The 25,968-nt window shown below is 42.8% G+C and overlaps 1 protein-coding gene and 1 long non-coding RNA gene across 3 annotated transcripts; one reads left to right on the top strand and one right to left on the bottom strand.

Moving 5' to 3' along the window:
• Window positions 1-641: 641 nt before the first annotated feature.
• On the bottom strand, window positions 642-3,865 carry LOC310843921. Its single transcript, XR_014563783.1, has 3 exons — window positions 3,621-3,865; window positions 1,436-1,517; window positions 642-903 (listed from the first exon to the last, which is right to left on the bottom strand). It is a non-coding gene; the product is annotated as an uncharacterized lncRNA (long non-coding RNA).
• Window positions 3,866-4,030: 165 nt separating this feature from the next.
• PCF11 (PCF11 cleavage and polyadenylation factor subunit) lies at window positions 4,031-25,951 on the top strand. Of its 2 annotated transcripts, none has more exons than XM_083734892.1 (16): window positions 4,031-4,712; window positions 9,218-9,343; window positions 11,012-11,200; window positions 11,498-11,707; window positions 13,178-14,235; window positions 14,775-14,967; window positions 15,053-15,503; window positions 15,740-17,457; window positions 19,080-19,188; window positions 20,313-20,432; window positions 21,344-21,458; window positions 22,175-22,358; window positions 23,366-23,521; window positions 24,066-24,158; window positions 24,847-24,882; window positions 25,302-25,951. In XM_083734892.1, the coding sequence occupies exons 1-16, from the start codon at window positions 4,470-4,472 to the stop codon at window positions 25,518-25,520; spliced, it is 5,220 nt and encodes a 1,739-aa protein (XP_083591018.1). In that variant the 5' UTR covers window positions 4,031-4,469; the 3' UTR covers window positions 25,521-25,951. The 2 variants fall into 2 exon arrangements, with proteins under 2 accessions (XP_083591018.1, XP_083591017.1); XM_083734891.1 differs by having other exon boundaries at window positions 4,050-4,712; window positions 19,080-19,203.
• Window positions 25,952-25,968: the final 17 nt, after the last annotated feature.

Here is a 25,968-nt window from a genome sequence, read left to right as displayed (position 1 = left end):
GGTTGGGATTTCCTCATTCTTCCATCCTTGTGCTATTAAGACTTGTGAATGCCAAACAGCCTGTCTCATGCCCCAAACAAGCCTGATGCCCTCACGCCCAGAGGAGACGATACAGTGGTACCTTGGGTTACAGACGCTTCAGGTTACAGACTCTTCAGGTTACAGACTCCGCTAATCCAGAAATAGTACCTCGGGTTAAGAACTTTGCTTCAGGATGAGAACAGAAATTGTGTGGCGGCAGCGGAAGGCCCCATTAGCTAAAGAGGTACCTCAGGTTAAGAACAGTTTCAGGTTAAGAATGGACCTCCGGAACGAATTAAGTTATTAACCAGAGGTACCACTGTACTGTCATGTCGCCAATGTTAAATGTCAGATTCAACCGTCAGGCTGGTTGGCCCGTTGCATGGGGTTACACTGTTTCTGAAAGAGCAGGTCCTCAGTCTGAGAGTGCTCCTGGATTAGGCTTTGTCAGCAATATTGATAATTTTCAGCGTATTAGCCACTTGCCACATAGAGAGACTCCAAACGACATGCCATTCTTTTCAGAGCATAGGACAGCTTCCGCAAGTGTGGTGATTTGTGGCTTCACACTTCCACTTCCCCTTCTTCTCCTCTCCCTGTGTGCCTCCTAAATCTGTTGCAATACGTTCTGTGTGGGATTTCTCTTGTAGTTCCTGCAGAAGGTGTAGTCAGTGCATCATGATTGCTGACAGGACAGGAGTGAGACGCTGCCAGCATGTTACACCTTTGCTGAATGATCCTCACTGGCTCCTGACTTCCTACCTGGCCAAGTTCAAGGTGTTGCTTTTAGTAGCTTAGGACCAATTTACCTGAGGGATCACCTTACTCAACTCCTTCAAGGTGTGGAACTTGCACTCTTGCACGCATCATAGTTCCTGTGTTCTGAAATTCCCAGATTATTGACAGTAGTTAATTGTGCTGTTTCTGCTACCTGCTAAAATGATTTTTTTAAAGCCTCCCAACAAGTTGTATATACTGTACATGTGTCCCCTCCCCAATTTTTTGAATACGGACCATTGTTTCAAATCGCTTTATGTACACTTCTTAGGAATTACATTTAAGTGGTTTATAAATTCTTCTAAATAAATAAAATGCTGGTAGTGTCTGGTGTAGGTTTTCTGCCCCTTTTGAAAATGGTGGCCAGGGTTATTTACAAAGGGAGTGGGTTAGAGAAGAAACTGCAGCTAGAATAAATACATTGGATATAATAAACAACCACATTAAGGCCAGTTTGGAGGCAAGGTGGGTGGTGAACCAAGATAGGGTCTTATCAGTGGTGACCCTTTGTGAAATGCCTCCTGACAGAGGTTTGTGTGGTGCTCGCTTCATTATATTTTCAGCTCCTGGTGAAGACCTCTTGGTTTGCCCACATTTTTGGATTCAGTTTTAATAAAACGCTTTGCACTTGACTCACATTTTAGTATCTGAGTTTACTGTTCTGCTATTATATTGCTGTCGTATTGCTTGTTTTTGATCTTCCAGTTTTGTGAGTCACTCTGGGAAGAAGAGTAGAAGGAAAATACATAAAATAAAAATCAACATCCTCCCATCCACCAGCCAGATGTTTGCCCTGCACACATACCAACTGATGTAAAAATTGGGGTTTGGCTTTCACTCCTCAACTCCCTATGGGACTCCAAGTCCCCTATGTCCATGATCGGTCAGAGAAAATGGATGGAGGCAGGATCCAGTGAAAAGCAAGGTTAGTAATACAACTACAGTAAGGTTAGCACAGTGGTACCTCGGGTTAAGTACTTAATCTGTTCTTAACCTGAAACTGTTCTTAACCTAAACCACTTTAGGCAAGAACCACTTTAGCTAATGGGGCCTCCCGCTGCCGCTGCACCACCAGAGCACGATTTCTTTTCTCATCCTGAAGCAAAGTTCTTAACCCGAGGTACTATTTCTGGGTTAGCAGAGTCTGTAACCTGAAGCGTCTGTAACCTGAAGTGTATGTAACCTGAGGTACCACTGTATTTAGATACATGTGCATTTATGAATATTTATTATATATTTGAGACCTTAGAATTATTATAACACAACATATAAACATTACACATTTGGAGGCAGTTCTGGATATGACCCCCTAAAAACAAACAAAGCACACTTTCAATGCTTAAGGGTCTTCAGTTGACGTCCTCCATCAAACACACTGGTCCCATCACCTCCTGGCAAATAGAAGGGGAAGAAATGGAGGTAGCGAGAGATTTTACTTTCTTGGGCTCAATGATCACTGCAGATGGTGACAGCAGCCACGAAATTAAAAGACGCCTGCTTCTTGGGAGAAGGGCAATGACAGGCCTAGACAGCATCTTGAGAAGTAGAGACATCACCTTGCCAACAAAGGTTCGTATAGTTAAAGCTATGGTTTTCCCAGTAGTGATGTATGGAAGTGAGAGCTGGACCATAAAGAAGGCTGATCGCCGAAGAATTGATGCTTTTGAATTATGGTGCTGGAGGAGACTCTTGAGAGTCCCATGGACTGCAAGAAGATCAAACCTCTCCATACTGAAGGAAATCAACCCTGAGTGCTCACTGGAAGGACAGATTGTGAAGCTGAGGCTCCAGTACTTTGGCCACCTCATGAGAAGAGAAGACTCCCTGGAGAAGACCCTGATGTTGGGAAAGATGGAGGGCACAAGGAGAAGGGGACGGCAGAGGACGAGATGGTTGGATAGTGTTTTCGAGGTTACCAGCATGAGTTTAACCAAACTGCGGGAGGCAGTGGAGGACAGAGGTGCCTGGCGTTCTCTGGTCCATGGGGTCACGAAGAGTCGGACACGACTAAACGACTAAACAACAACAATCAAACACACACATTATAAAAATGGAGGTGGCCCAACTGCAGTGCTGAGGAAGTGGGGAAGCATGATAAAGACGGATTGTAAATATGGATTGTGAAACTGTTTGCCCATTTTAAAAAAGCACGATGTAAATTATACATTATAAAATAAATATTATATAAATGGTTAAGGACTGTGAGTGTATGGCATTGAAAAAAGTGGAGCACATCCACCTTTAACCACACAACAGAAATGACCCTGTTTTTCCCCACACAACTTCAAGATGGGTCCCGTGTGGGTTTTCATCGTGTCTGGGAAAGGTCATTAGTTTGTTTTGGTTGAATTTTAAATAAAGATTGGTCTGCCTAGCTAGACGTATTCCTGGAGGTTTCATCACATGCCATGCCAGAGAGACGAAACCGTTTGTCCTTAGGGGAAAATGAAATGTATTTGTGTATCCAAGGGAGTTATCACATTACCAGGACCTATGAATGTCAACAGTAAGATGGCAGCATTAATCTAATTCAGAAATCAATATTCGGTGAAATAATTTGGACTTTATGGAAAGCCTACTTGGGCCTATTTGAAATTACTTTAATTCACTGGTTTTGCATTTGTATGTGTAATGAATTTACATTGGCTATCAACAAAAGGCATCCAAAATATTAAGCAGTATTGACAAAACCTCAGCAAATGCCAGTAACGGTCCCTAGTGTGGTGTTTTCTATACAGTAGTGCGGAATGTAGCCGTGTGACTTTTAGGTAGGCCCCAAAAGGCCTTCATTCCCATAGCAACAGTTGAGCAACCGAACGGACCAATAGGAAACGAGGTCTCCTGCGCGGCCTTTGACCAAACAAGTTTAAGGGACGCCGAGCGGGAGGGGGAGAGCGAAGCCGCCGACATCCAGGCGGAGAAGAACAAACCATTCCCAACGTCACACTACTACGAGGAGGCGGGGGCTGTATTCGGAAGGCCCAACCAGACGTCAAAAGAGATAAAGAGAGGCGGGACCGCCGCGCCCTCAGCGAATCCGCGGCGCGCCTGGAGAGCTGGGCCAATCGCGTCTCGCCTGGACGCCGCTCAATCAAGCGGCGAGTCGAGGGAGGCGGGGCCCAATCAGAAGGGAGAGTCCCTTCTGCTCCAATCAGGATCAGGCTCGGGAGGCAGCGGCGGCCAATGGCGGCTGGGCCAGCGAACAAAAGGCGCTTCCCCGGCGCTTTTGCCCGCCCCCGCCCCCCTCCGGCGCAGTTTTTCGCATGACGCAACGGTTGGAGCCGGAGGAAGAAGGCGTTCGCGAGCCGCGGGAGCCGCCGCCATTTTGTGCGTGCGTTTGTGAGGCGAAGCGGGTGGGCTGAGAGAAAAATAGACGGAGGAAAGCGGTTTGGCGGAGGAAAACGGCGGCGGCCTGCGAAGCTTCCTGCTTGACGAGGACGCGGCGGCGCGGAGGATGAGCCAGAAGAGGCCGGCAAGGGTGTAGCAGCGGGCACCGGCGACATCGACAGCCGCAGGGGCGGGAGAGAGGCGCTTAGTGTGTGTGTGTGAGGGGGGGGGAAAGAAAAAGCAAAGAGGGGGTCGGCCTGTGTCCCCCCTTCCTTTTTCTCTTCTCCGGAGGGGCTCGGCCGTTCCCCCCACGCGGCCTCTGGCGTGTGGGGGACGAGAGAATAATGTCGGGCGGCGGCGGCTCCAGTAGCAGCAGCTCCAGCAGCAGCTCCAGCGCGGCCTCGGAGGGGCCCGTGGGCGGCGGCGGCGGCAGCAGCGGGGAAGACGCCTGCCGCGACTACCAGTCTTCGCTCGAGGACCTGACCTTCAACAGCAAGCCGCACATCAACATGCTGACCATCCTGGCCGAGGAGAACGTGCAACACGCCAAGGACATCGTCTCGCTGATCGAGGCGCAAGTCGCCAAGGTTTTTATACACTCTACGCCGAATACGCTCTCTCTACCTACCCCCCACCCCCTCTACCTACCCAGGCTACTTAACCTACCTACCCAGGCTCCTGCCATAGCTCTAGGGCCAGATCTCAGCAAAAAACCCAACCCCCCCCATCCCGCAAACAAACACACCGCCATATTATTTTTCTAGACCTCGTGTGTGTGTGTCGTGTGTATGAGAGGAAAGAGTTCAGGAATTTTCCGCCCTGGGTTTAGTGGCGAGAATGGGAAGGGGAAGGCATACTAGGGATCAGGCCTAGGAAGGAAAAGCAGTGGGGGAGGGGGGTTGGGTATGTTGCGGGAGGGGAAGGAAGGCAACGGCCTTTGGCGGTTGGGGGGTACAGCCAACCTTAATAGTATTATTTATTATGCCTTAGAAAAGGAAAGGTCAGAGGAAGGGTTGGGGTTTTTTGGTTTTTTGCGGGAGGGTGTTTATTTACTCACGCGCATTTTAAGAGCATATGACGATCCCGTGGTGTTTACTTTAGCCCAAGTACCTCCTTCGAAAAGAGGCTGCAGTAAATAAAAAATCGGCTCGAAATTTTTTACAAATAAAAAAGCCAATAGAAAAGCTGCATGTTAGAAAGTCGGGGCGGAGAGGGGGAAACCCACGCTAGTGTAGGCTAAAAGCAGGTGAACTTGTCAGCCGTAGGTCTTGGGGGTTGGGTTATGGTGGGGAGAGTTCTTGATCTAGTCGGATGGGGGGGAGCTGCAGGGAAGTGCTTGGGGTAACAAGAAGGTGGCTTTGGGATTAGGAACAGATAGTGGACAGTCTAGGCATTTTGAAATTGTGGCAAGGGGAATCCCTCCCAGCTTTGGGAATAAAGATAGGGCATGGGTTTTGAGGAAGGCAGCATTAGAGAGGTAGGAAAAGATCTAGGTGGAGCTGGATTGAAGCAGAAGGAAATATTAGCTGAACGTAAAGAGGAATATTGATAAATGGGGGCATAGGGATGTGAAAAGACAGTGAAGCATAAGGTATAGCCTTCTTTAGAATATGGGGAAATGAAACAGTCTGGTAGCGGGAAGTCAGGTGTGTGTGTGGGGGGGGCAGTGCCAGCTGTTTATTGGCAGTAGCAGAGAGTGCAAGGAAATCTGGAAGAGCACAGCAAATTTGAATGTAAGGCCTGATTCCCTTCCCTGTCCACCTCAAGCAATTCAGGAAATGTTTGTTGGGTTTCACAAGCATGCATAAACGAGGCGTACAACATGGCGGCCTGGCAGTGACTGTGCAGCAATAGCAGTGCTTTGCCCTGCAGTTTGTGCCTCCACAACTAACGTGTTTCAATCTTAGTTCAAGTTAGCTGTACCATAATATTTTGTCATTTTTCTTAATCGTTTAGCAGTAATCAGGCTAAAGGAGATAAGGCATTACAATCAAGGATTCCTTTATATCACATAAGCCCCCTTCTTTATTTTTTTCTGTGAAATAGAAGATGTTGGGGTGCTCCTGAATTGCTCTGAGTAATAGAAGTGTACCAAATTAGAAGGATGCATGTGCCTGTGTGTATGATCCACTCCTTGTTAGAGCAGCCCATTCATTAAGGCAGGGAAACGAGTGTTCCACCCTGTCTGAAGGAACCGCAGCTGCCTGTACAATCCCAACATGGCGCCTGTGAGGCATATGATACAAAAAGAAAGAGTAGGCTCCCAATCCAGTCATTTTCTGATAGAAGTCAGCTGGCTACATGTGGTTTAGGTTTTATAACACCTTTTCCGGGGGGGGGGGGCTTTCAAACCTTATTTTAAATAGCGATAGAGTAACATCCCAATTCCAGTTAATAATCTTAGTTATTGCTCATCTTCCTCTCCCTCCCACCTCCCTTGGCTTCTTCTAGGTTACTGGGCTTTTTAATTGCTAATTTAATCAGGGGTTTAAGATGATTTAAAAGTAAAGTAAAATTTAAAGGTCTAATAGGGAAGGCTGTTTAAAATGTAGGTTGGTTAACTCCATCATATTCTCCAGACATTTTCCCATACTTATTCTTAATGTTTTCAGTTTCTCTGTTCATGACTGGAACTACGTAACACACTATCAATTCCAGTACTGTTATCTTAGAGTGGGGTGAGGGTGGTTACATACCCCTTAAGTGTATTTAAAGATATCTACAACCTGTGCTTCTAATTAGATTTGCCTAGCTGTCATTAGTGGCCAGTATGAAACAAGAGATTTGAGTTCTCTGAAAACCACTTTTGAAGGAAAGTGTTGTCTGGGGACAGTTTCTATTTAGTGTAAACCAGAGTGGTTTTTATTACATTTTTAAATAAATGACTTTGAAATGTGTGACTGGTATTCCTAAAATGTAAATAAAATGTATGAAATATGTATTTGTCTTTTTATTTACCGGGTGTAGTGCAGAATCTGTTTCCAAGTGTTAAATTATTCTACGGCCTGGGTACAATGGAGGTATGAGGAAGGCTCAACCTTTGGTGAAGTCCATCAAAAATACACAGACCCACACATTATCAACACTCATTTATGACGTTTGAAGGAGTGCAGCAAGCATTCTGTTGCAAACTCTGGGCATGGTTTCACTGCAGATAGGCTTGAGGTTAATTTACCTTCAGTTTCTTAGTGGTTTGTGTTGCCTTCCTGCCTTCTGCAACTGCTGGATAATCTCTAACTTGGGTTTGTCTCTACTTGAGGGGTGGACCTCCAACATCCCACTGCGGTTTCTTTTAGAGACTAATGGGGAAGTATGGTAACTGAAGTATGGTTCGCAAAAGTGGCATTCCATTCGTTAAAAGGTGGGGGTTGCTTCCTCATTCCTAAAACCAGATCCTGTTACAGGCTTGCTGCCTTATTTCACTATAGCTTCACATGTTGTTTTCACAGCTCGTGTGAGCATATGATGACATATTATACAGGTGCAGCAGTTTTGCTGTTCATATTTAAAGATGGAAAATAGAACATAACTTTTGGGAATAAGAACTTTAAAGTCAGCTCTGTTTCCTTGCCAGCTGTCCTTGGAAGTCTGAGGATAACACATACGGGGTTTAAAAAAGGATACAGGTGTCCCATGTGCTTTCCCAAGCCCTATTGTAGCGCGTAAAATCAGAGCTCTATGTACATAGCCCAGTTTTCATTTCCAAGCTGTTGGGGAGTTAATCCTTACATTCCCTGTATGCCTTGTCTGGTGGTCTTGTGTTTCATATGAAGGCATACTTCCCTCCATTATTATTTTGTCACTATATGCAATTTGGTAGAGGCACCACCTGGCTGAAGACTTACTGGTATAAATCTCCCTTGAAGCAAATTTCAGATGAAATGGTTTGCATATCTTTGTGCATAAAAAACTCAAAGCCACACATTTTAAGGGTGCAGATAAATCAAGGGTGGTTCAGGTTTTCTCACAATTTAAAAAATAAGTTGCCAGAGTTTTCTGCAAATTTCTTCACAATTTAGTGGGTAAAATACTAGTTTTAAGGACAGTCAAGGACAATATCATTTGGACAATGGAATTTTTACAGTTATTGCAGACCCTGTGAGTTGCCAGATGTTAAACTGCGCAGAAATACTAGCTTTTTTTCTTATGAGTTGTTGGGTGGTAAATGGGAATTAAGTTACCCCTGTTGAAACGGAAGACAGTTAATAAGCAATTATCCTTCCCAACAAGTCTTTATAAATACACGTTGATGCTTTCTGGAAGCTTGCTGCCATTTCCTGATATGGATGAGACATTAACATTCATTTTGAACAGAACTTGAGAAGGCTTCCATTTTCTTTGGACATGCAGCCACAACGGCACACAGTTTGCGCTGCACGGACTTGGGGCCCGTCTTATGTATGGCGAAAAAATCCAACTTGGCTCCTTGGGCATTGAAGAGTGTCCAGACTTGAAGACTGCCTTCCGTGCCAGTCTTTGGTTCCAGTTATAATCCCGACTATTCAACACCATAGCTTCATTATGGATTTATACTCTTCTTTTTTTGGCTCGGGTTGGATGGTTTGAATATAGCTTTGAGAACATCTGAGTCGAATTGCTTCAACTGGTCAGACTTGGTGACATAGCATTTTTTCTGGATTGCAGCAAAGTAACTATTCCAAATATGGCGCACTCAGACATCGGTATTCACCATTGGTCCATGCACTTGGAATTCCCCCTCTTATTTTATGGGACTTGCAAATCTTTTAAGTTGTCCCATTTCCTTTCTTCTAGAGATCCCAGCAGAAGCTAGTGTGTGTTTAAATAGTGTGGTTGGTTTGGACACCCCTAACCATAACATGGGCCAGTTCTTTCTGCCATTGCAGAGGTTGAGTATCCCCCCCTCTTTTAAAGAAAAACACTCTACCAAATAGACCTAAACTCTTTGGGGGTGGGCGGTGTTGAGCTTGTTAGCTTATGAAAACAACCTTTTACATAATAATTGTTCCAAAATAAAGATATGGTGGGTTGGGGAATGGTAACTTCTAAATTAAAAGAGAAAACATGTTTTTGTTATAACTAAAAGTCTCAAGTTTTCTTCTTATTACTCCAGGCTCCTTCTAATGAGAAACTTCCTGTTATGTACCTTATGGACTCCATTGTCAAGAATGTTGGGAGAGAATATCTTGCTGCGTTTACTAAAAACCTAGTTGCAACATTTGTTAATGTGTTTGAAAAGGTATATATACATATATATGTGCTTTCATAATCGTTTTCAAACTTGTTGCTTTGCTGTATAAATAAATAACTTGACACTCAGTCTTGGGTTTTCTTGGGTACTAAGTGCAAAGAATGCAGTTGGACCTTTCATATTTAGACTATTCACACTCCAGTTATATTAAGAAAACAAGGTTTTAAAAAAGTGTAGCAGTACATAGTTGGAAATGTATAGAGCATATCCAGAGTGAGAAGGCCTGTATTAGAAAACTGTTTGATCTTTAGCTTTTCATGCATAAGATATTTTAGCCTTGCAGAGAAATCAGTGACCTTGTGTTGTGTTTGCATACACTCTTAACACTTTTCGCTTTGAGTATACAATAAGTTATGTTTTCATTCATTTATAGTAGTGTATGCAAACATTAGATACTTAAATGGAACCTGCCTGTCAAGAATTCTGAAAGTTTATATTTTGATAATGAGCACCTTTCATCTGACTCCCAACCTTTTCACTTCTGCAGTCTTTTTATGTTTCACTTTAATTTCTGAGCAATTGCTTGTGGCTGGGATTTCTCAAACTGGGTTGACCAGAGGATTGGGGTGATTTTTTAAAAACAATAAAAAAATGCAGAATGCATATTTATAATTTTTATGTGAACAGTTTTACATATATCATTAAAGGAAATAAGAACATGCCACTTGAATTAATTAGTGTTCCCCAGTGCTGTTTAATAAAGGGTTGGAATTGCTCAAAACAATTGGATTAGTGCTTACCTCCCTTTATCAAGTTTTGTTTAATCTTAAATCTCAATGATATTAATAAAAATTGAGAGAAACCCTTGTGAGCCTGTTTAAGCCATACATACTTTCTGACTGGTAGTATGGAGCTTTAGCTGGAGAAATTAGTAGAATTTTGAGACAAGATTGAGCTATTTAACAGCCTAATCTTAGACATTTTTGCTCAGTATATCTCAGCTTCAGGATTTGCTTTGGAGTAAGTGCATAAGATTGTAGTATCAATGCAATAGTCACTGAATTGCCTGTATTGGGTTTATATCTTTACCAGGAATAGTAGATGCAGTATGAAAACATTGGGAAATGAAAATTATCTGCATATTATGATATTGAACTTGTTCTGTGAACTGCCTTGATGGTTGAGTTAGGATAATATAAAATGTAAAAATAAAAAGATACCATGGCTGTGTCTATAACACATGTGGAGGATTTACTGTTTTCAAATGTATATGGTACTGTGCAAGTCACAGTATGTTGGACCTGGGGGCAAGTACATCACGGTACTGGCAGAAGCTGAATTCTATGTCAAGAAAATACTCCAATGAGGGTCAAGGAACCCTGCTGAATGGGATAGGTTGTGCACAGGGGATTGAAGAAATATGGTGAAGCCCACCTCATTCAGCGTGATTCCCTAACCCATAGCATTTTAGGGAAATCGGCTGCTGCTAGTTCTGTTATGTGTGCTTATCTCTTAATCCATCCCGTTACATGGAGGCCCACAGTCCATCGTTCAGCTGTGTGCACCTGATTTCTACTAATTTCAGTGGCACTTCAGTACACACAAATGAGCAGGAGTACAGCTTTAGAACACAGTATCTGGTCTTGAGTTGTAGAAAGAAGCATAACAAATGTTTTATTAACTTAACAAGCCATAGAATTGTTCTGTTCTTCTTAGGTTGATGAAAATACTAGGAAAAGTTTATTTAAATTGCGTTCCACGTGGGATGAAATTTTCCCTTTGAAGAAACTCTATGCCCTTGATGTCCGGGTGAATTCAGTAGACCCTGCTTGGCCAATTAAACCGCTACCCCCTAATGTGAATACTTCTAGCATCCATGTGAATCCTAAGTTTTTAAATAAATCGGTAAGTTTCGACAACTAAATGCTGCTTTAAACTATGTTTATATGAGTTTGTGTTCAGGCCTTTGAATTTCGCATGCTTTGAGGTGACAAGAAAGGACTGGTAGGGATTGTACTTTCAAAACATAAATGAGGTGAAAGCATTAAACTTATGTTAAAAGTCTGACATTGCTTATGCATTCTAATTTAAATGTACAAAAATGAAGAATTTTAAAACAATGGAACATTTTTAGCTTTGAGTTAACTGCTGGTTGCTTTGCCCCACAAATAAGAATCGTGTTCTTTACCATTTTCTTGGTAGCCTGAGGAACCACCTGCACCTAGCCCTGCAGTCTGTCCTCCTCCTGTGTCCTGTTCTGCTGTGTCCTCTACTCCAGTTGTTCCTGAAATACAAAAGAATTTGACTCAAGAGCAGCTAATAAGACAACAGCTACTAGCAAAACAAAAACAGTTGTTAGAACTTCAACAGAAAAAATTAGAACTGGAACTAGAGCAGACTAAAGCACAGCTGGTGAGTAGGATAGAAATGATTGCTGTAGCATGTCGGCAAGCAAAGCAAAACATGACCAGTGTTTGTCACTAGCCCATTTCAGTTGTCTTTATTTGGTGGAGCCTTTGTTAAGACTATTAAATTTGATTGATCTGTGGGGCAAGCCGCAATACAGATTGCAACCTTTCTTTCATATGCTCAACAAGTTAATAAAAATAGGAATAGGTTTTTCTACCATGTTTTGAGGTTATCATTAATTTGGACACATGGTTTAGCACCCTCCACAAAATTCACATCAGTCCCAGCCAGCATAGCCAATGGCAAGAGAGGCTGAGACTTGTAGTGTAGCAACACCTTCATGGAATCATAAGGGTTGGAAGGTACCCAAGGGTCATCTAGTCCAACCCCCTGCAATTCAGGAATCTCAGTTAAAGCATCCATGACAGATAGCCATTCAACCTTGAGGGCACAATGTTTACTACCTCTAGTGTCATGGTAAAACCTATATGTTGCACTTGGTCCGTGAATCGCACTTCCGTGTATAACAAATTCCACACCCCTGGCTGTTGTTTAGTAGAACCCAGGGCTTGAGATTGGGACCATCACATTGTGAGTTTTCTTCCATGCAAGTGAAAGGCATCGACATCAAATACATGACCAAGGGAGAGGTTTGATACCCCACAGGTATTTATTACCCTAGCAAGTGTCACGTATAGACTAGCTCACAAGTAACCACAAAGGGTTTTCTTCTGGAATCAATTTGTGTGGTGTCATATTTTGTGATGTGTTAATCTTTCATGGTTTGCTTGCGGTGTAAACCTGCAGCCCTCCAGATGTTGTTGGACTCCAAGTCTCATCAGCCTCAAGCCAGCATGGCCAATGCTCAGGAATGGTAGGAGTTGTAGTCTCAATATCTGGAGGGCCACATGTTCCCTGCCATCCCTGTTTTGAAGACAGGATTGCAGAGCATGTTCTAATGTCTTCAAGAGGTTTCTATACTCTGTTTATGTTGGCTACAGAAATACCATTTATGCCCTTTAAGTATAATTTATCAAAAAACGAAAATGGTTTTAAAATACGTATATTGTAAATACTGCATAATTTTCCATCATCTTATAAGGCAATGAACGTTTATTGACATACCTTGTAATTATTGACCTTCAGTGAAGGAACCTAAAATTCCCTTACAATCTGAGATAGGAAATGATTAGTATACTCTTTGACACATTCACAGACATCATGAGTATTCCAAGAAAATTCTAAAATAGAGAGGCTTATCCAGAAAGCTAGTAACTTATATGCCTTTTCTTGCAAGTTCTCTTTTCTAATATGTAGGTGCATTCTTATATATAATTAGAACTCAAGAATTAGTCCATACTTTCAAACCTATTCTTGAATTTTTATGCTGTACAGTAGGTAAGAGAAACACTTAAGGTTTTTTAAGTGCTAGTGTTGTAAATACTTGCTTCTTTTTATTACCTTTTGTTTCAGGCGGTTTCTCTTAGTGGTCAGCAAAGTGGATCCAGCTTGAGTCAAGCATCTGTGAAGCCACATGTTCCACAACCATCTCACATGCCAGTTAAAGCTCCTCATCAAGTTTGTCTGCCACCTGAAAAAAGCCGTCTCTCTCCACTCCATGATGTCAAAACGGCCAACAGAGATCCTCGTCTTAATAGAACAAGTCAACATTCTTCCCATTCTAAAGATCAAAGTCATAGGAAAGATTTTACAGTTAGTCCAGTCAATCAGGCTGATCCAAAGGTCAGCAAAACACTACAGGCTGAAAAACAAAGTACATCAAAGCAAGAAAGACAAAAACAGAATGAGAAATCTCAAAAGAAAGAGTTTGATCAATTTGATTCAAAATTGAAGTCTCCATCTCCCTTGCAGAACAAGCTGCTTCATGCTAAAGATACTAGAAACCAAGAAAGTGAGAACACCAGGGTATCTGAAATAAGCAAGAGAGATCCAAGATTGAAGAAACATCTTCTAGAGAAGCCAGATGGTAAAGATGATGATCTGAAAGAAAAGAGGAGATGCATGGAGAGAAAAGACAAAGAAGAGCATAGACCAGTCAGTGGTAGAACCAAAATAATTAATGGCATTGTCCAAAAGCAAGATCCCAATACTGAAGAGTCAGAGAAACAGGTTGGAAAGCTAGGAAGGTCGGGTACCAGGAAAAGGTCACGTTCCCCTAGATCTCGGTCACCATCTTCCCACTCTCCAAAACGAAGAGACAGGAGGTCACCCAAAAGACGGCTCAGAAGCCTCTCCCCTGGACCTAAAACTGCAAAGTCTCGGGTGTCGGGACCAAAGCAATCCCACGCAGAGGACTTTGGGCAGGGAATACGGGAAGAAAGGAGCTCTAACAAAAGGAAGCAGGAAGTGAGAGATTCAAGGAGGCCGAAAAAAACTCATGAAGACCGACCGCAGGAAGGAATGAACTTGCATTCTTCAAAAGCAAACTCGGAACCTAAGGAGAATGTGGAGAACTGGTCAAGTTCCAAGTCAAATAAAAGGTGGAAATCTGGTTGGCAAGAAAATAAAAAGTAAGTTGGCATTTATGAGGCAAATTTAATTTGCCATCGTAGGTATAGATCTGAAGTTACTGCCAAAGAATAACCGTGTTGGTATGATGCTAAATGGGACGCAGGTGGCGCTGTGGGTAAAACCTCAGTGCCTAGGACTTACTGATTGCATGGTCGGTGCTTCGAATCCCCACGGCGGGGCGAGCTCCCGTCTTTTGGTCCCAGCTTCTGCCCACCTAACAGTTCGAAAGCACCCTTAAGTGCAAATAGATAAATAGGTACCGCTTTATAGCGGGAAGGTAAACGGTGTATCCATGTGCTGGCTCGCCAGCTGCAGCTTCGTCACGCTGGCCACGTGACCCGGAAGTGTCTTTGGACGGGGCCAGCTCACGGCCTCTTGAGCGAGATGAGCACGCAACCCTAGAGTTGGTCACGACTGGCCCGTACGGGCAGGGGTACCTTTACCTTTATGATGCTAAAGCAAAAGTGAAATAGTTGTTTTTATCACACTATGTTGGGAGATTGTGTCAAGTTAACATTCTTGCTTCTGTGGATTTCAGCCCCCAGCCAACTGAAGAACACCAAGGACTTTCTAAATCACCTCATCAGAGGCACAGGGACACCTGGGCAACCAGTAGTAAAGGAGTTACATCACCTCGCACACCAAAGCAGCAACATAGATTAAGTGTGGATGCGAATTTGCAGATTCCGAAAGAACTGACCTTGGCAAACAAGAGAGAGTTACTTAAGAAGGTAACAAGTATTAACGTTTTATAGATTCACATATTCTTTCCTAACAGCCTTCCAAATTTAACTCTAACCTTTTCTCTTGTCACAGGCTAATGAACAACTGTCATCTGGAGAAATAACGCAAGATGAGTTTCTTGTTCTGTGCCATCAGATTCGCCAAATTATCCAGTATCAGGAAGGAAAACACAGGTGCAATGTGTGGGATAGTCCCACAGGTGAAAAGGGAATTTCGAAAAAGAAGCCCCTGTTGTCTGATGCGGATTTAATATATCATGAGCATAAAGCTAAGCTAAAAAGAACGCAAGTTCAGCATACATTTCCAAGACTCAACATGATGGATCCTGAAGATATTTTACTCGAGAGACACTTGAATGAGACATTTCTTTCTGGAATGGATTGTGAACAAACAAAAAGCAAATCGGGGAGTCAATTCAGTGAAAGATCAAGGCGGCATTCCCCTGTTGGTAGTAACAGACCATATTCTGAAAATTCACCTCATGACAGCCGGAGAAGACACGATGAGTCCAACTCCTCCAAAGGTACAAGGAGCTTTGGGGAAAATACCTCCATTATCTGTATTATAGTTAGGGAAAATCAAGAAACTAAATATTTTCTTGGTTATCAGAAGTGCAGCAAAAATATACTGGAGTTTTCAGGTTTGATAATTTTGGGGAAATACTTCTCACAGTGCTGTAGATTTGCTTTGTATACTATGCTTTCTATACTATACTACTGCCTTCAGGCAGTAACAGTGCTGTTTTGTTTTGTTTTAAAGGTATTCGAGATGAGCGGAGGTCTCCGTTCAATGAACATTATAAGAGAGGAAGATACGAAGAACCAGAGAAACAATTTACTGAGAATGCAGGATCACGATTTGGGGTTTCAGATGGAAAGCAAAGATTTAGTTCACTGATGGAGGAAAGATCTCATTTTGAGGGCTCTCCTAGACATCCTGGAACAAGGGCAGGTGGAGATGGACAAGGAACTCACTTTGAAGGGCTGGCTAATGCAAGTTCTAGAATTGAAGGACCACAACTACAGACTAATTTAATGTTTGAGGGGTCCCTAGGCCAGCCAGCATCTCAGTTTGACGGGCCCCCAGGACAGTCCGGAGGAAAAAGTTCTTTGTTCGATGGACCAGCACAGATGGGTGGTGGTCCCTTGAGGTTTGAAGGGCCCTCAGGGCAAGTTGGTGCAGGGACTGCTATACGGTTTGAGAATCCTATGGGACAGCCAGGGGGAGCATTGAGATTTGAGGGGCCCGCAGGCCAGTCAATGAGTGGTATAAGATTTGAAGGGAACCATGGTCAGCCCTCAGGTGGGATAAGGTTTGAAGGACCTCATGGTCAGCCATCTGCTGGGATTAGGTTTGAGGGACCACATGGTCAGTCATCTGGGATCAGGTTCGAGGGACCACATGATCAGCCTTCAGGTACTATGAGGTTTGATGGCCAGCCTTCTGGTGGAATGAGGTTTGAAGGTCCACATGGCCAACCTTCAAGTGGGATAAGGTTTGAAGGGCCTCATGACCGTCCTGTGGGCCCTCATGGTCCCCCAGGAGGTGGAATGAGGTTTGAAGGCCCCCATGGCCAACCTATGGGGCCTCATGGTCAGCCAGCGGCTGGCATGCGATTTGAAGGACCTCATATGCAGCCAATGGGACCTCTTGGCCAGCCAGGAGGCAATTTGCGCTTTGAAGGTCCACATGGACAGCCTATGGGTCCGCATGGGCAGCCAGCAAGATTTGAAGGTCCTCATGGACAGCCTATGGGGCCACATGGGCAGCCTTTAGGGCCACATGGTCAACCAGGTGTTGGTCCCAGATTTGAGGGGCCTCATGGTCAGTCTGGGATTGGTCCCAGGTTTGAGGGGCCTTCAGGCCAGGCTGGAGGTGGACTTAGGTTTGAAGGACCTATTAACCAAACAGGGCCAAGGTTTGATGGCTGTCATTCAAGATTTGATGGTCAACCTGGTCAGCCATCACTTATGCAAAGACTGGATGGATTACATGTGCAACCTGGTCCAAGGTTTGAAATGGGCCCTGCTCAGCAGACACAACCTCGGTTTGATGGTCCTCCGGGTCAGCAGATACCCCCAAGATTTGATGCACCAATACCTCAACGGTTTGAAGATCCTAAACACCAGCAGGCAACACGATTTGATATTCCTCTTGGTCATCAAGGTCAAAGAATGGAAAATGTAGCTAATCATCCTGCCTCAAGACTCGAAACACCACCTTATGGACAAACTGGCCCTTACAATGAACCTCCCAATCAGCCACCCTATAATGCACCATCACAAGGAATGCAATTCCAGAGAACTGAGCAAATATTTGATAACCCGCAAGGACCAAACTTCAATGGGCCACCTGGTTCTGGAGCACAGAACTTTCCTAACACTATTAACAGGGCACCTGGACCTTACTATGATGACAAGAATCTTCAGTATGGAAACTTCAGTGGTATGACGGGAAATGTTCAGCAGCCTCAGCAGGTAAGGGGCTTTCTAGACTTAATTTGATGATATACTTGTTCTTATATAATCATACGCTTGTTCTTTTCTGCATTCTCAGTAACAGGAGAGTGTCTCGTGTATATGTGTGTGTTCATATTTGTTCATGGCAGGTAGGGCTAAGTTAGGGTTGCCACATTTTAGAAGGTGAAAATGTGGACTCAAAAGTTGGGGAGGATTTGCGGGGGGGGGGTGGGTTTTTGTTGTTTTTGGCCAAAGTTATTGAGTGTGTGTGTGTGTGTGTGTGTGTGTGTAAGGGGGGAAATCAAATAATGATAGTCAAATTAGTTATTATTGCATGTATATCTTAGGTTTCCTCTAAGGAGCTATGGGTGACATAATCCCCCTTGCCATTTTATCCTCACAAGCAACTCTTGCCTGACACTTAGGCTCAGCTTAACTTAAGTCGCCCAGTAATCTTCATAGCAGACTGGGAATTTGAATCATGGTCTCCCATGCCCTAGTCCAATACTCTTAAGCACCAGCGTGCTTGTATAGCTCTTGGAATTTGAGGTACTTCTTGGAAGCACAATGAAAGCCAATATTTTGCTAACATATTTAACAATATGTATATAATAACATATACAATATATGTATATAATAGAATATACCACTTAATAGAAAAACCTGTTAAATGGTTTACATAAAATAGTACAAAGTTTTAATTAAAAATACAGATCAAATCAAACTTTAAAAATAAGTAGATGTACTAAAATTTACCAAATAAATATAAAATGAGCAGTTTTGAAAGAAATACGTAATATTAATATAGATGGAGCACTTTGTCCCAGAAAGTGGGTTGATTTAATCTGGTTTTAGTATTACCGTATTTTTCGCTCTATAGGATGCACTTTTTCCCCATCAAAAATGAAGGGGAAATGTGTGTGCATCCTATGGAGTGAAGACGCCATAGCCCCGTGACCCTCTCCCGGCTGGAGAGGTGACGCGCGGCCATGGCAGGAGCATCTATAGCCGCGTGTCACCTCTCCAGCCGGGAGAACACACGCGGGGCTAAAGCAGGCCCCCCCCCCCGCAACCCTCTCCCAGCTGGAGAAGTGACGCACGACTGGCAGCAGCCTTTACGCTGTTCCCTGACCTGCTCTTTGGGGTTGGTGGTGGGCTTCCCCCTGCCAGCCCCAAAGAGCAGGTTGAAAGGAACCTGAAGCCTGGAGAGCGAGAGGGGTCGTTGTGCACCGACCCCTCTCGCTCTCCAGGCTTCCAAGGTAGCCGCCTGAACGCACTTTAAACGGCACCTTGTTTTATAGCCGGAAAACAAGAGGGGGAAAATCCTCCCCCTCTCTGCGCAGCACCTCCTGCCGCTTCGCTGAAGGGGCGCTGGGCAGAGAGGGGGAGATTTTTTCCCCCTTGTTCTCCCCCCTCTAAAACAAGGTGCATCCTATTGTCCGGTGCGTCCTATGGTGCGAAAAATACGGTAATGTTTAAGTTTTATTTTTATACTGTTCACTTCATTGATATTTTACTTCTGTAAAATAGAGTTGTGCTGTGTTGTAACTGAATGCAAAACCAAACACCATTCATTGATTTGGGATTTAACAGTGAAATAGCTGAATATTCTGACTAAAACAGCATTTGCCTCTTGGCAGGTTCCTGTTATGTCGGTAGGATCTACTCAACCTGTACCGTACAATGCAGGGCAGCCTCTCTTAGCAGCTCATGCACAAAATCCTGGAAGCTTTGTCCAAAATCAACCAGGTCAGTATTTAAAGGGTGAGTTGTTGTTTTTTGTCCTTTTACTAAAACGTTTATCAGCTACCAACGAGGCAGCTGTGGAGAACCTTTGACATTCCAGATGTTCCTGAGCTACAGCTCTCATCATTCCTGACCATTGCCCATGCTTGCTGGGGCTAATGAATGCTGTAGTCCACCAATACCTGGAGAGCCAAATAACGGAGATTTTGCATCAATCCTGAACAAACCTCAGATTTGCCAGGGCTACTTCCCTATTTACTATAACCCCAAAGTTACTCAACTGGAGCCATGTCAAAATAATGCTTGGAGTTGAGGGGGAACCAGGTGCAGAACAGTTGCCACTTGGTTAGGGAATGTTATCTACTGCAGTGTTTCCCAACCTTGTGCCTCCAGATGTTTTTGGCCTACAACTCCCATCATCCCTGACCACTGGTCTTGCTAGCTAGGGATGATGGGAGTTGTAGGCCAAAAACATCTGGAGGCACAAGGTTGGGAAACACTGATCTACTGTATCTCATGAGCTATATCTTGAAATAATTGATATGTAAGCAAAAATCCTCATCTGCACTCCAACAGCATAATTTAGCAAGAAAAGAACTCTTTTAATTGTTGCTATAAAACAACAATTTGACGTGGGTGGCACTTTGGTCTAAACCACTGAGCCTAGGACTTGCCGATCAGAAGGTTGGCGGTTCAAATCCCCGTGACGGGGTGAGCTCCTGTTGCTCGTTCCCAGCTCCTGCCCATCTAGCAGTTTAAAAGCACGTCAAAAGTGCAAGTAGATAAATAGGTACTGCTCTGGCGGGAAGGTAAATGGCGTTTCCATGCACTGCCACATGACCCAGAAGCTGTCTGCGGACAAACGCCAGCTCCTCAGCCTCTAGAGCGAGATGAGCACCACAATCCCAGAGTTGTCCATGACTGGACCTAACGGTCAGGGTAGAGGTACCACTGTATAGAGAACTGTGAGCAGGATAGAAGCAACTGAAATTGAAAATGAGCTTTAGAATAAAGGAAGAGTGAAGATAAGGAAAGGGAACGTAAAATGTTTTGGACTGTGAACCATATGATCTTGTTTAAGTTTTAGAGCTATTTGAAAGTAGTGTCCTTTTTTGTCCCATTTTTAGGGAACGCTCCGCTTTCCTATCCTGATAATCATCTTGGACAACTTGATGTAAATGAATTGTTCTCAAAACTACTTTCTACAGGGATTCTCAAAGTTTTACAGACTGATTCAACTTCAGCTCGTAAGTATAACTTTTACCTTTTTGTTCTGTGAGGAATAGTTAAAATGTTAAAGGCTGTTATGACAGAAGCTGGTATGTATGATATGTTTTGTCTAAGCATCTTGCAACAGTTAATGGGTTTAATAGCAGCTGCTGTTCAAAATCAGCAGTATTGACCTCCTCCTTTGCTACTCAGAACTGGCTAGATTGAGAAATAGATCCAGTGTATCCTGTTTTAAAGGCATATAATTGGGAATAGCTTTTGTGTTTTGTTTTTTAAAGTCAAGATACAAAGTTGGAGGAATTGAAAGAAGTTTGCCACGTGTGTTACTAATAAAAATAATAATTTATTTGTACCCCGCACATCTGACTGGGTTGTGCCAGCCACTCTGGGCAGCTTCCAGCATATATAAATACATAGTAAAACATTAAACCTTGAAAAGCTTTCCTGCCTTCAGATGTTTCCTAAATTTTATATAATTACTCATCTCTTTAACATCTGATGGGAAGGCATTCCACAGGGTGGGCGCCACTACTGAGAAGGCTCTCCCTGATTCCCTGTAGCTTCACTTCTCGCAGTGTGGGAACTGCCAGAAGGCTCTCGGAGCTGGGCCTCAGTGTCCTGGCTGAGTGATGGAGGTGGAGACTCTGAACCTTGCTATAATACAGGGATGGGGAACCTCTGACTTGCGGGTCTGGTTCGGCCTGCCAGACCATTTCATCCCGGCCTCCCTGCTTGGCACCTGACGTCAGCTGATTGCTGTTTTCTGTGGAGCACTTTGCACGTCCCCCTCATCTGTTAACAATACAGTAATCACTAGGGACAGAGGAGTGCTGTCGTGTTTTAGACCTGCCTGCTTTAATTTGACAATGATGCAGTTTTGAAAGGACACGCTTTGGCCCAGTACTGACAACGTACTTCATTTGTTTAGAAGTCAGTGAAGTTTCTGCCCAACCAGCTCCAGAGGAGGATGAGGAGGATCAAGACCAGACTGAGGATCAAGATGTCCCAGACCTAACTAACTTCGTTATAGAAGAACTAAAACAGTAAGTACATTTGTTGGGGCGGGTGGGTAACACAGAATGTACCTAGGCATGTCATGTTGACTTAAGTAAGCCATTTAACAGTTTTAGATCAAACTGTTGATCTAACTTGAATTTAACTGGGAAAGTCAAGTAATTGCTGTTTTGAGGACAGTGAGAGTGCTATATTTATGTGTGTGATAAGTATTAAATATCACTTTGGTATGTCAAGCATATTAAAGAATTCAGAATTAACCACTGATAGTATCTTGGGATTTATAGGTCTCTGATCTAGATAAAAAGGTTTCAAGGTTTATTGTGGGCCTTTTTAAAGTTGTGTGGCAGCGTCTTGATTCCCAATGCAGTTCCACATACTGAAAGTGCTGGCTGGCTTCCTCCTGACACATTTATTTTCTCATTCATGGACGTGCAGAACCTGCCTTATTTTCATGAGCTCCCCGCCCCAGCTAAATGAACAAGACCTCTTAATTCTTGAATGGGAAAGGTGTCCCAAGTTTTTTCGTAACTTAGGCGGCAGAGTTATAGTCCTCCTGCTCTAGAGCCTGTTCCTTGGTGTGCAAGTTACTGATTGGTGCTTGTTAAATTACAATTTTTTTCACAATCTTCCAACTTGTTTTGTCTTGTATTTGCTTAACAGAATTATTTGAAGCTTGCATGACTTTTTCTCCATAAACTGATTGCCATAATCAGCTGCTAACTAGTTTCCGACTTGTTTTCAGGCGATACGATAGCATTATAAACCGGCTCTATACTGGCATTCAGTGTTACTCTTGTGGAATGAGGTTCACAACTTCACAGACAGATGTCTATGCAGACCATTTGGATTGGCATTATCGTCAGAACCGCACGGAAAAGGATGTCAGCCGGAAAGTCACTCACAGAAGATGGTACTACAGCTTAACGGTAAGTGGCGGCTCAGTCTGTTTCACCTCAGGGTAGAGAATTAATGTTAAATTTATTGCCTGCCCTGTTCCAAACGATTCAGGTGCATAACAGTAAAACAAACTACCAAGATAATATGCACTTAAAACAGCATGAGCCTTCAAACGCCATCTTAAATTCCTTCTCTGCTTCTGAAAGCTTAGCTTTCTGGAGGCACCGAGTTCCATTTGGGCAGTGCCTCTGCCTCGAAATGTCACCAGATCCCTCGCAGATTGTAGTTTCAATCCTTTTTATAAGCCTTCCCCTCTTAGATCCTTGAGGGCACCTACTTCCTGTTTTATAGTAGTTGGCTGCCTGTGTTCTGCCTCTGTGGCTTCCTGCTTGGCTTCACACACTTTTCTCCCTATATCGGCTAGTGTGGGAGCAGCGTCACAAGTTTGCCCTCTGGTGGTCAGATGTCACAGTGTCTGCTTCTTAAAATGTCGTGTTTGCAGATGAGTTTTCAGGAACCTCTTTGCATTCGCAGGGGTTAAATATTAAAACAAAACAAAAAATGAAAATCTGAGATTCCCGTGACTAAGGAAATAGTCATACAGAGATAAATATTCTTCCCTTGCATGCCTGAATTAATTGTGCACAGGTGTTGTACTACTGGTAGACTTTGGCTTAAACAAACATGAGTGGGTGGATTCTGACATCTGTGCTGCACGTAAGATTTATGAAAAGCTTGTCACCGATGTGTTACTAGGTGAATGGCACACACCCTTCAAGCTTAGCGTATTGCTCAAGAAGCTCTAACGGATTGAGGATTTTTAAAATGGTGATGGATTAGTGGTTTTTTGTTGTCTTACAAGAGTAAGGATTCGGAAGACTGTGCCCTATATGCTGTGACCCTGATCCTAAGAAACAGAACCAGAGAGGATAATTAAAGATTTGTGCAGAACTGTATGGTGGAAAGTTGCATGAGCAGAGTAAAAGATTGAACTCGTAGGATCTTAAATTGGCTTTGTCAATATTTTTTTCTTTAGGACTGGATAGAGTTCGAAGAAATAGCTGATTTAGAGGAACGTGCAAAGAGCCAGTTCTTTGAGAAAGTGCATGAAGAAGTTGTGTTGAAAACACAAGAAGCTGCTAAGGAGAAGGAGTTTCAGAGCGTCCCTGCCGGCCCAGCTGGAGTAGATGAGGTAAGCTGTCCTCAGTAAACTTGCTTCTTGAGACTGGCTTGACTCTGTAGAAATTCTTACTTTTGTTCCTAACTATATTTCCAACATTCTGCACTAGATAAAGATATGAAGCGTGCAAGTGTATTTTATTTTAAAAAATCTACTGCGGAAGATAAATCTTTCTTTGTAGATGCAGGTTTATGAGTTGACAGCAAAGCTCTATAAGCTAAATGTGATTTCACCCAAACTTCCTGATTCTCTCTCTCCCCCTCCCCCCTCCTGTTCTTGAGAATCCCTTTTAAAACACTCCTATTTATTCCTCTTAAGGAATTTGGTTGTAGCAGTAATTTCAAAAGCATGGCCACTATGGGTTGATACCACTTCATACATTTAAAGAGCAGAATTTCGCAGTCTTAATATATTGCTAATAGCAGGACCCAGAATTGTTGCAATTATACTGTACCTACCTTTTACTTGTCATAACTTCTCTGGTGAACTGAGAGTAAAAGGACAAGTGCGCTGTTTATGTAAATACTGCTCTTTTAACTGCTTTCCTACATTTCAGAGCTGTGAAATCTGCCAGGAGCAATTTGAGCAATATTGGGATGAGGAAGAGGAGGAGTGGCACCTAAAAAATGCCATTCGAGTAGACGAGAAGGTAATGTTGAATATATATTTGGTGGCATCACAGAGGAAAAACATTGACTTTGATTACCAGGTTTTGGCTAAATAATCTTTTGTTTTGTGACTTAATGAGTTTATTAAAGCGTAAGCTTTTGTGCATCCGATTAAATGGACTAGTCCACTAAGGTTATGCCACAATAAATTTGTTAGTCTTTCATGTGCCCAAGACACACTCTTGCTTTTGCTGCAACATACTAACATAGCTGCCCCTCTAGAAATGGTTAAATGACTGCACTTTTAAAGCAAGCTGTGCCAAACACAGTAAAATAGAGTGGTACCTCAGGTTACAAACTTAATTCATTCTGGAAATCCGTTCTTAACTCTAGGCGTGCATTCCCTACATAGGCCTCTTGTGGCCCGGAAGCGGATTGCATTCGTATCCTGGGGCAAAGTTCGCAACCTGGAACACCTGCTTCCAGGTTTGTGGAGTTCATAACCCGAAGCGTTTGTAAGCAGGACTGTTCATAACTCGAGGTACCACTGTATTAGCAAATGGAGGCCGAAGACTTCAGTTTGTGCAGAAGAACTATAGAGTTTTGTGTACAGTGAATTTTGTGAAATTTGTGATTGTATGAAAAAGAAAGTTGCATTTGCTTTGCAGTGTATTCTTCTATGCCTTTTAAAGTATGTAGATATTAAGATTGATTGTCTTCTCTCTCCAGATATACCATCCCTCATGCTACGAAGATTATCAAAATGTAAGTGCATTATTTTCGGTCGGTTTATGTATCAGATCTGCTAAATGTGTTAGGTTAGTCTATAGATTGAAAAAAATAGAATGTTGTGTTTTAAATGTGCTGTAAAGCACATTCATTCATGTAAAGAGGAGGATATTCAGACATGCATCATTATTTCCAAAGTATGGCAAATAATAAACCAGCTCTTCAAAATAATATTACTTAAAAATAACAATAACAATGAATCTGGTTTTGATGGCTTTAGGTTGCTTTTTAAAAACTTTGCCTTCTTGCTTGAGTTAGATGTATCATCGCAAAAAGCATGCCTATTGTGGAAGCAACATTTTACACCTGCCACTTTCAAATCACATTTTAAAAGTTACCATTGAAATGTTTTGGTAGTGCAAATTAACATATATGGTGTTATTTTTTACTTACAGACCTCGTCATTTGATTCAACGCCATCTCCTAGCAAGACACCTGTAGAGAACCCGCTAAATATTATGTTGAATATTGTTAAGCAAGAAGTACAGGACTCCTGTAACAGTCCCAAGGTAAAAGAAGAGCCTGAGGATACACCTGCTGATGATTGTATGGAGGGGAGCTCACCCACATTGGCCGAAATTAAAACAGAGCCTGAAAAGGTTGAGTCAGTTTAAACTAATTTTTTTCTATTCCAGGGAAGAGCTGCTGTGTTCTAGCTGACTCTAGAAGGCAAATAATTTTTATATGAATAAAGTGTTCACTTGGGGCAGGGCCCCAGCTGCTTATTTGGTTAATAAATACATTTTTGTATTTGAATTTCTTATTGCCTGCACAGTGTCAGGTGTCTATTGTGTGGAAGTTCTGTAGAAGACATACAAAATTTAACAGGAATAGACTGTATATGTAAGGAAAATTGTATGATTTTTTCATTTGTGGAAATGTAAATTATAAATAAAAGATATTTTTGCTATCTATGGAGTGTAATGTTTATGCACACCATCCAATAATAATAAAAGTATTTCGGTTTCGAACGTGTTTTAGATGGAATCGAACTTGGGCTTCATTGTAAGCCTTGTGCTTAATTAAATTGACTTTTCAGTGGAAATTGGAGATGTGTTTTCT

This window comes from Podarcis gaigeae (assembly GCF_964106915.1).
Source record: "Podarcis gaigeae genome assembly, chromosome: 4".
NCBI classification, from domain to species: Eukaryota; Metazoa; Chordata; class Lepidosauria; order Squamata; family Lacertidae; genus Podarcis; species Podarcis gaigeae.
The sequence above is the reverse complement of the archived record's forward strand: the minus strand, read 5'-3'. Positions and strand labels throughout refer to the sequence as shown.